Genomic DNA, 10,306 nt, shown 5'->3' with positions numbered 1-10,306 from the left:
TGTGGTAGGAGTAGGAGTGCTCGCGGGGCTGGTAGGAGTTACAGGAACACCTGTGGCACAGGCACAACTTTCTGATGTTAGTAAAAATAAAACTGGCGACTTTCAATTAAATCATGCCAAGGTTTTGATACACTTGTCTTAAGATATTAATGAAACACTTCAAAACACTGATACAAAGTGTCCAGATTCTCAGATATTGTGTGAGTTTTGTTTCGTTGAATTTTTTTTTTCAGTGAATGTCCGGCTCATTGCAATCCTCAAACATGTGGTTATCTTTGTTGTATTGGCATAATCGGTGACTTGTACATTCAGCGATAGCATTTGAGCAAGTTTTATCAGCAAGCAATATTTTCAGTTAATAAATAAGGTTTCAGAAATCACATAAGAGTGGATTTAAACTTGCTGAATGTGAACATTGAACCTCAAGTCACTGTAGCTTTAGTAATTGCTTATTGTATTAGAGGCAGCTGAGTTTGAAGCAGTTTGGTTCTCGGCTGGAGGAACAAAGATATTAAGTTTCAGAAGACATAACATTGAATATATAATGACAGTTGCTATTATTTAATACTAATTGGTACCCAATCCGTTTTTTTCTGAAAAATAAATGTAGTGGATTACATTAAAAATGAAAACACATGACTACTTCTTAAAAAAAAACCACAATAAATACAGTTAAAAATTAAACAGACAAAACTGGAAAAATATTACTGGGGAGTTCCCTGGGTGGCCTAGTGGTTAGGATTCCAGGCTTTCACTGCTGTGGCCCGGGTTCCATCCCTAGTCAGGGAATTGAGATCCCGCAAGCCGCGAGGCACGGCAAAGAAAAAAAAAAAAGTTACTGAAAAATATGATGTTCAACTGGTAGAAAAATATGAAGAGTTAATATTATTTATTGTATTATTATTAATTATAATATAGTAATATAATTTATAATATGAAATATTAATTATATATTAATATCAACATGTCATATTATTACAAGATGTAATATCATTTATGCCTGTAGTTGCAGAACTGTCAATCTGCGTTTACTATTCCTCAGAGCAGTTCTCAGGGAGGGCAATTGAAAATGCCACCAGGTGGAGCTGTTTACCACCTGGACATGCCTCCTTTCGTCTTTTTACAATTTACAGCAATTGTCCCAATTTTCCATTACATCGCTTGTTAGCTGAGGGATGGTAGGGAAGGGGTTGTGTTTAAAGAATGATGAAATAAAAATACCTCATTAAGGTATTTAATGTATTAAACTTCTTCAAAATGTTTTCTAGTGATGTTTACCCATTCGTAATTCTAGAGACATGAACTTTTTAAAGAATAAGATGAATACAGGTGGTTTTTGCCCTAAGGGCTATGCTGATCATCAAAGCTGCCTTTTTTCAAATCTTGGGAACCCCTGGACACATGGGGTAGTGTACTCTTAGTGATCGTATAATCACTTTTCTAGAACCCTTAATTGTCTCTAAGAGCTCTGACAGTGACAATCGGTTAAAAAAATTATTAAAAGGAAAAGTTTTAGTGAGGAAGCTATTTGTAAACCTTTGGATATAGAAAACTGCCGAAGATGTTGCCTAATTCCCGCTTGGGTCTGGAAGCCCCTGGATGACAGAATCTGGCTCTTCACCTTGAAGAGGGCTGGGCTTAACCAGTCATTCATAGGCAAATGCTCTCCCAGGAGCAAGAAAATAGTTCATCAGCTGGCCATCTCCACAGCTGCTACCCTGTTCCTCTACTACTCTCACTTATCAAGGGCTTACCCTGTGTCCAACAGGCCTATGGAATGGTTATGAGCATCCACATTTGACAGGAATGCCCACCAATACTCAGAGGGATTAAGGGATTTGCCCAGAGGTAAGCCTTGACCCCCATGAGGAAGGAGCAAAAAAGAACTCTTGATGCCACATTCAGGGATTAAACCAGGTCCTTGCTCTGCATTAGGACCCAAATGACATCTGAAGGTTAACGAGAAGGGGATTCTAGGGCACTGAGCCCTTGGAACTACCAAGTTGTTCTTGTCTGGCCTCAGGAGTCTCAGGGACAAATCTCTGGCTTGCTGAACCCCAAATCTTAGTCCAGAAGCTTCTTTTACCACTGTTCTATCTGCCTTCATCACAGACTGAAATGCCTTGTGTCTTTGAGCCCAGTTGGAGAGGAAACTTCATCCACAAAATAGGCCACCTAATGGGGCCGTGGGAATTAAGCTTAAGCCTGCTGATTCTATCCTAGAGACAACAAACATGATTAAAAGAATTAAAAAATTTTAAATGTTCCTTACCTGAGATTAGAAAAAGGAGGGCAAGAAGACTGAGGTGAGTGAAGGCTTTCATTTTATCTGTTCTTGCTAGGTAATCCAGGGAGAAAATGGTTTCCCTCCAGCTATCTTTCTTTTTAACTCTCTCTCAGGTTCAAAGTCCAGTAATTAACTGACGTCAAACCAGACAAAGGCAACTACTAGTTAGGGTTTGGTCATATAGCGTAGGTCCCTTCCGAGCTTTTGAGATAGAAGAGGCGAACCAGGAGTTATGGATTATTTTTGTCTCATAGTCCAAAATAACTCAGGACAGTCCAAACATCCTTGGGAGACTGGGGAGCAGAGGGGGGTGTTAGTTAATCTCTTTATATTCCAAACATCCCCAAGCTACCACCTTTTAGGAGGTCACCGTTCCTTTAAACACTCAGTAATATAGTCTGTGCTCTTCTCACTCTGCTGGAGTGCAGGAAATCCACAGTTTCCTCCAGCTATAGTTCTGAGAATCCCTGAGGAGTCCTCATGTGTTTCTCCAGACTGTTGCTGAGCTTATCACCTTTCACTGTGGACCACCGCTCTGGGCCTCTCTGACGGTCACTTCTAGCAACTTTGTATTCATGTCTCCAAGCTTCCCTGCTTCCCCACATATCACTGTACCTGGACATGACCCCCCATTAATGTCCTCAGAGGCAGTGAATATCAAATTGTAACCTTTAATCTAACTTTACTGAGAGTTTGTGTGTGACAGATCAAGGAGGGGAAAATACAGTGCAGAAAGAGAATACCTTAAAACAGATGACTTGATCTCTTGACTCGTGGTGGTTCGTGGACCAGGTCCCCCCCTCGCAGGTCCTCTACCCACCTCTTATTCCTCAGCCCCTGACCTCTCACCATGTTTCCGGAACCAGCTTTATCACTTGGATGAAGGTCTTTTTAATCCAGTCCTCCCTCTTTAAAATCCAGGACCCCCACCCCACTGCATTTGGCCCCAGGCAGAGGAATGAAGCCAATAACACCTCGTGAATATTAGCCAGAGTTTTCACTCTAACCTTAGTGAAAACAAAATTTTTTAGATTACACAGCAGGCGAGTTCCCTGTTGTCCCAAAAATCTTCATTCAGGAATAGGATTTGGGATTTACTCTTCACAGCTGAGAGGCTCATTTAAATATTTTTCCCCAAGCAAAGACAACTCTTGGGCCCATATGTGGTACATTATTCTCAGCTTGAATGATCCCTGGCAGCAAGAGTTAAACAAAGGCCTTTTAAAACTCACTTTATTTAGGTAGGTATAATTTACTTCAATAGATCAATCCATTTGTAAAGTGTAAAACTCAATGAGCTTTGATAGATGTATATTCATGTCAAACCACCATTACAATCAAGATACAGAACATTGATCACACCCAAAATTTCCTCTTGCCCTTTTGCAGTCTATTCTGTCCTCCACCCCCAACCCCAGGCAACTGCCAACCTGCTTTCTGTCACTAGAGATTAGTTTGCTTGTTCTAGAATTGTATATAAACGGAGTCGTACAGTATGTGTTATTTTATGTCCAGCTTCTCTCCCTCAGCACGATGTTTTGTGAAATTCATCCGTATTACTGTGTGTCAGTTCTTCCTCCTTCCCTGTTTCCTTTCTTTATTTTTCCCTTCTTTGACAACTTATATTGAGGTACAATTTACGTAAACGCACACATTTAAAGCTTTGACACGTACACACACCCATGAAACCATCACCATGATCAAGATATCAAATGTTCTCATAATTCCCCAAAGTTTTCTTGTGTTCATCCTTCCCCACACCTCCAGTCTAAGGTAACCACGGATTGCTTTCTGTCACTACAGATTGATTTGTATTTTCTAGAATTTTATACAAACGGAGTCATGCAGATGTACTGCATTTGGGAGGGGGTTAGTTTTTGGTCTGGCTTCTTTGACTCAGGACAATTATTTTGGGATTCATTCATGTTGTTGTATATATTAATAGTTTGTTTTTCCTATTTCTGAAGAGTATTCCATTGTATAGATATGGTGAACATACTCCGGTTTACCTATTCATCTGTTGATGGACATTTGGGTTGTTTCCAGTTTTTGACTATTACAAACGTCCTATGAATATTCACGCACAAGTTGTTGTGTGGTCATACGCTTTCATTTCTCTTGGGTGAATACTTAGGTGTGGAATGGTTGTATCATACGACAGGTATATGTTTAACTTTTAACAAACTCTCAAATTGTTTTCCAAAGCTGTTGCACTTTACATTCCCATCAGCAACATATGAGTCCCAGTTGCTACCCATCCTTGCCAACACTTGCTTACTCTCAGTCTTTATAATATTAACCATTCTAAAGGGTATGTAGTGGTATCTCACTTTGGTTTTAATTTGCATCTCCTGACGACAAATGATATGGAGCATGTTTTTTTTTTTTTTTTTTTTTTGCGGTACACGGGCCTCTCACTGTTGTGGCCTCTCCCGCTGCGGAGCACAGGCTCCGGACGCGCAGGCTCAGCGGCCATGGCTCACGGGCCCAGCCGCTCCGTGGCATGTGGGATCTTCCCGGACCGGGGCACGAACCCGCGTCCCCTGCATCGGCAGGCGGACTCTCAACCACTGCGCCACCAGGGAAGCCCCATATCTCTTCTTTTTAAAAATATTTGTTTCAAATCATTTGTTCATTTTTAGTGGAGTTGTCTCCTTATTTTTGAGTTGTCAAGTGTTCTTTATATACGTATTGCAAATATGTTCTCCCTTTCTGCCATTTTTACATGGCATTTCAACCTAGTACATTCACTTTGTAAAAGGCTAACCAGGAATTTAGGAAAATTGAGAAAGTGGCCTGAGGTCACATAATTAGCTGCAGGGTCTCAAATCCTGTCTCCTAAACCAGGAAGAGCCCACTGCTCTACCTTTTTCTGGTTTCAAGATATCAAGAGAGTAGTAGCCACAGAGCACGACTGCCAGTGTCTGCTAATGCCACTCTATTACAACAGTGTCGATATCTACTGTGGTTTTCTACTCCACTTCTCTGCTGAGGACACAAGGAAGTATGACCAGGAAGGGACAGAGGTCTTCTAGGCACCTGCCTTCCTGACTCTTCCCTGGCCTTACCTGGCAAAACGTGAGCAACAAGAAGGTCAGGTAGTCCTGAACGTATGAACCCACAGTCATCCTTTCTTAGGCCTCTTTGAACCCAGGCCACACCAGACTACAACACTCCAGGACTATAGAGACAAGTACATAGAGCTTCTCAGTTGTGGAAATGCTTCTTCCTCGTGGCTGATGGGAATCCTTCCCTGGGGAGCAGCTCAGTGAGCGCCACGCTCCTGGCCTCTCAGTGCCTTTACTGACTCTGCCCTAAGTGAGGTGTGCTGACTTATTTCAGAAGAATAAACTGGGAATACTCATCTCCAATCCTGCCTTACCCTTCTGGGGGAGAACCTGAGTATTCAGGACTGTTGTAGCTGGGAGGTAAGGATTCAGTATTAGAAAGCCCTAAACCACATTCTCCGAAACAAGCTCCTGTTGAAAGTGATATTTTGTCTCCATCTGCCATATTCTTTGTCTCAATTCTCACATGATTCAAAATGTGGGCAAGGAAAAGGGGTGATATTTATTAGCACCACACCAGCTATATTCTAGACACCTGTAAGTCGAAAACACAGACTCCATTTTCCCATAGAAACAACGGTCTGTTTAGGTGACTTAGTCGCAGAATCGTCTAAAAAGAGCTAAGTTTACCCACAATTACCTGGTCACCAGAGAACTACACTTCAGCAGGGACCTCATCAATGATCTATTGGCTATGGAGAGGGACAGGACGGGCCCATTAATTTAAATTATATCCGACTATTCAGACATAGGGTAAGCAGAAGAGAGCTGTGTCAAAGCCATTTAGGATTGCAACATGGTGGTATCATCATAAGGCCCGAAGGCTTTGGAGAATCATTAGAAACCTAAAATCTATATCGAGATTAAACAACTAGACCGGCAGAATTTTTTGTCTACAGAATCAAATGTTGAAAGAAATGTCAACTGCCTTCAACTGCTTCTCACTAATTCTAGTCCCTTGATACACAGTCTTCTCAGATTGACTAATACTGATTACCAATATCATGCTTCGATAATAAATGAAACTGATCAGTTATTTTCCTCTCTAATTCAGTAAACCATTCCCAGAGAAATGGCTTGTGGGAAAGCAATATTCCCAACTCAAGTGTTTAACTGGCGACAGCTTGACAAAACCATTTCCAATCCTGGCATTCATATCTACTGAAATTAACTTTTCATTTAATGGATACTTTACAGGAATGAAGTTCAGGTGGCTGTTCAATTGATATCAGATGTTTGAGGCACTTCTGTACATCTGTCAGGCACATCTAAGAAGCAGTGAACAAGATGGTGGTGGTCTCTATTCTCCTGGACCTTACAGGAGCCAAGGGGTGGGCAGAAAACAAAATAATTTCAGAGAGTGATACATGCTATGAAGAAAATAAAACATAACTGCATGGTGACTGGTGGGGTAGAAGGTACTCCTTTATATAGGATGGTAAGCAGAATCTTCTCATGGGAGCTGATGTCTGAACTCAGACCTGATATTAAGAAAGAGGTTGCCATTCAAACATCGGAGAAGAACATTGAAGGCAGAGGGGACAATGAGTACAACTTTGGTGTTTGAGGAGCACTGTCATTTTGGAGGAGATTGGAAGGAGGTAACGTCAGAGAGGCACACTGTGGCCCGATCCTGCAGGGAGTGCGTATCTTATTCTAAGTGCAAAACCAGGAAGCCTTGGGGACATTTAAGCAAGAGAATGACAGGAGGGTTCTTCTTGGTGGCCTCGTCTAAAAGAGACACTTGACTATCCAAGCCCAGTTCATTTCCTCCATGGCCTCAATATGTATGAAATGACTTTGTCTCTTTGTTGTTTTGGTTGTCTATTGCCCATGAGAGCCGTCTCATGCCACATCTCCCATGAGATCTTCCCTGCCACGTTCACTCCTCCGTCCCCAGCACCCAGAACACCTGGCGTATAGCAGGTGCTCAGGAAATGTTTATGGATTAAAGGAAAGAATGGACGAATGTCATCCAGTTTGTTGAAGGTTCAGGGAGCAGGGAATGCAAGTAAATAAGATATCGTTCTGGGTCTTCAGACTCACCATGCATTTGGATAATTTCTTTTCCAGAAGTTGATTGTCATAATCAAATTATCCACAGAGAGAAAATAAAGTTAGTAAAGAAGTATGGGATAAAGTGGATAACTAATAAGAACCTGCTGTATAAAAAAATAAATAAAATAAAATTCAAAAAAAAAAAGAAGTATGGGGAAAATACTAAACTTTTCACTTGTTTTAAAGACATGCTACTAACTAGAACAAAAATGAAATGACATTTTACATCTGTTAAAAGTGTTCACATTGATAATGTTCAGTTCTGGTGAGGGTGCAGATAATTTAACATGCTTGCAAATGCTACACCCCCCCCGCCCCGCCTCCAAAAGGCAATTCAGCAACAAGTATTAAGAGCCATAAAAATGTTCTTACCTTTTGACTGAGAAATTCACTTAGGACTGTATCCTAAGGAAATGTTTTCAGTTCAAGGGAAAAGTATATGTACAAATACATTTGCTGCACTATTATGTATATTATAAAAAGTTTAAAACAACTTTTAATATTCAAGAACAGAGGAATAAATGTGGTGACTATCCTTGAAACACATGACAGCATTGCACAAGGGAAGCTTAGATACAGCAATAAGGAAGAGTGCTTCTTCTACTGTGACAGTGTGTGAAAAACATAGGGTTCTCTCTCCTACACTGACTGTTGGTGGGAATGTAAATTGGTGCAGCCACTATGGAGAACAGTATGGAGGTTCCTTAAAACACCAGAAATAGAGTTGCCATATAATCCAACAAATCCCACTCCTGGGCATATGTCTGGAGAAAACTCTAATTCGAAAATATACATGCATCCCAATGTTCATAGCAGCACTATTTACAATAGCCAAGACATGGAAGCAACCTAAATGTCCATCAACAGACAAATGGATAAAGAAGAAGTGGTACATATCTACAGCGGAATATAACTCAGCCATAAAAATGAATGAAATAATGCCATTTGCAGCAACTTGGATGGACCTAGAGATTATAATCCTAAGTGAAGTAAGTCAGACAGAGAAAGACAAATACCAGATGATATCATTTACATGTGGAATCTAAAATGTGATACATATGACCTGATTTACAAAACAGAAACAGACTCACAGACATAGAGAACAAACTTATGGTTACCAAAGGGGAGAGGGGGAGGAGAAGGGATAAATTAGGAGCTTGGGATTAGCAGATACAAACTACTATATATAAAATAGATAAACAGCAATGTCCTACTGTATAGCACAGGGAACTATAGTCAATATCCTGTGATAAAACGTAATGGAGAAGAATATATATGTATAACTGAATCACTTTGCTGTATACCAGAAATTAACACAACATTGTAAATCAACTACACTTCATATACTTTAATAAAAAAATTTTCTTTAAAGGCAAGGTTTTCATTATATATCTAATTATGTGAAAAATATACCTCTATAAAGATAGGCCCTAGAGAGAAACATGGACCAATTAACATGATTGACTTGTTGGGAGGCAGTATCATGGTCGAGCTCGCTTCCTGAGATTTTCTCTTCTCACACACAGGTGATGTCAAGGGCTCAGAGGAAGGTTCCAATGCCGACACGTGGGCATTCCATCCCTGGAGCTGCGTTTCAAACACCTTAGCCTTCGAAAGGGCGAGGCATTGGCTTTTGGAGGTGTGGCTTATAAAACTTGACAATCACTTATCTACTCACTTCACTGAGTTTAGTCAGTTCTCAAAAAAATTTATTTTCTCATCATGGAGAGAGTCAACTTTTGTGGACTCCTTAATTCCATTTGAATATCGGTCTTTAGAAAATTCAACTCCGGGAGAAGTCATATGGAGGGGCATTCCCAAGGAAGTAGTGTGGCTTCTCACCTACTTCCTCCTCTGCTCGCCGATTTTGGGGAGGTTTTATGAAGGCCAGAAAGCTCTCTCCTGGCCACACACTGCAATTCAGCTTTCCTCCCAGAGGAAGTGAGTGTTTCTAGAAATTACAGCACTGCTCTCAGGGATGCCAGCCTTGGGCCTGGGCTTGTTGCTCTTTGAGAGGAAAATGGTCACAACGAACGAGAGTAGGTTTGCACCTGTTTGGAGTTGCAGTTGTTTCTGGTTTGCACCTGTCGGCCTTCCCTAGCCAGTTCTTCCTAAAGTGAGATGCGAGGCAATGAAGGCTGTGCCTTTTGGAGTATGTGCCCTGGACCAGCAGCACCAGCATGGCCCGAGCACTTTTTAGAAATGCACATTCCCTGGTGGCGCAGTGGTTAAGAATCCGCCTGCCAATGCAGGGGACACGGGTTTGAGCCCTGGTCCAGGAAGATCCCACATGCTATAGAGCAACAAAGCCGGCAAGCCACAACCACTGAGCCTGCATGCTGCAGCTACTGAAGCCCGCGCGCCTAGAGCCGGTGCACTGCAACAAGAGAAGCCACCGCAATGAGAAGCCCACGCACCGCAATGAAGAGTAGCTCCGGCTCACTGCAACGAGAGAAAGCTGGCGCGCAGCAATGAAGACCCAACGCAGCAAGAAAGAAAGAAAGTGAGGAGGGAGGGAGGGAGGGCAGGAGGGAGGGAGGGAGAAAGAAATGCACATTTCAAGTCCTAGCCCAGACTTACTGAATCGGTGATCTGTGTTTTAACAAGACTCCAGGAAGTGCTGATGCACGCTCAGGTGTGAGAGCCACTGCGCTCATAGCACACAGACGATTTTAAGTGGTCTATGGACACAGCATTCGAGAACACTGGTTCACTTAGAAGGGGAAGTTAATTGCAATTTCAAACTTATTTCAGTCATTCTGATTGTAAAATCTCATTTACTGCTAATATATCTTCAACTGTTCTCTTTCTTGCATTATTTCCCATTACAAGGAAGAGAACTGCTCAAAGAGCCTTTGGCAATCACAGATACCCACCTAGAATCCAATCACAC

At 41.6% G+C, this 10,306-nt stretch overlaps 1 protein-coding gene across 2 annotated transcripts in view; it reads right to left on the bottom strand.

The window, feature by feature from the left end:
• The window catches only part of LOC307187189 (integrin beta-5-like), a 105,121-nt gene continuing 94,815 nt past the window's right edge, over positions 1 to 10,306 (bottom strand). Inside the window, exon 8 of one of the 2 annotated variants that reach the window (XM_079922980.1) lies at positions 1 to 50. In XM_079922980.1, the coding sequence (XP_079779106.1) occupies positions 39 to 50 (12 nt within the window). In that variant the 3' untranslated portion in view covers positions 1 to 38. Of the gene's footprint in view, positions 51 to 3,898; positions 6,670 to 10,306 lie in introns of those variants that run through there. The other variant, XM_079922979.1, reaches the window with a different exon arrangement.

The sequence above is a fragment of the Stenella coeruleoalba genome, assembly GCF_951394435.1.
Source record: "Stenella coeruleoalba genome assembly, chromosome: 5".
Lineage (NCBI taxonomy): Eukaryota > Metazoa > Chordata > Mammalia > Artiodactyla > Delphinidae > Stenella > Stenella coeruleoalba.
This window is presented reverse-complemented; position numbering and strand designations above follow the sequence as displayed.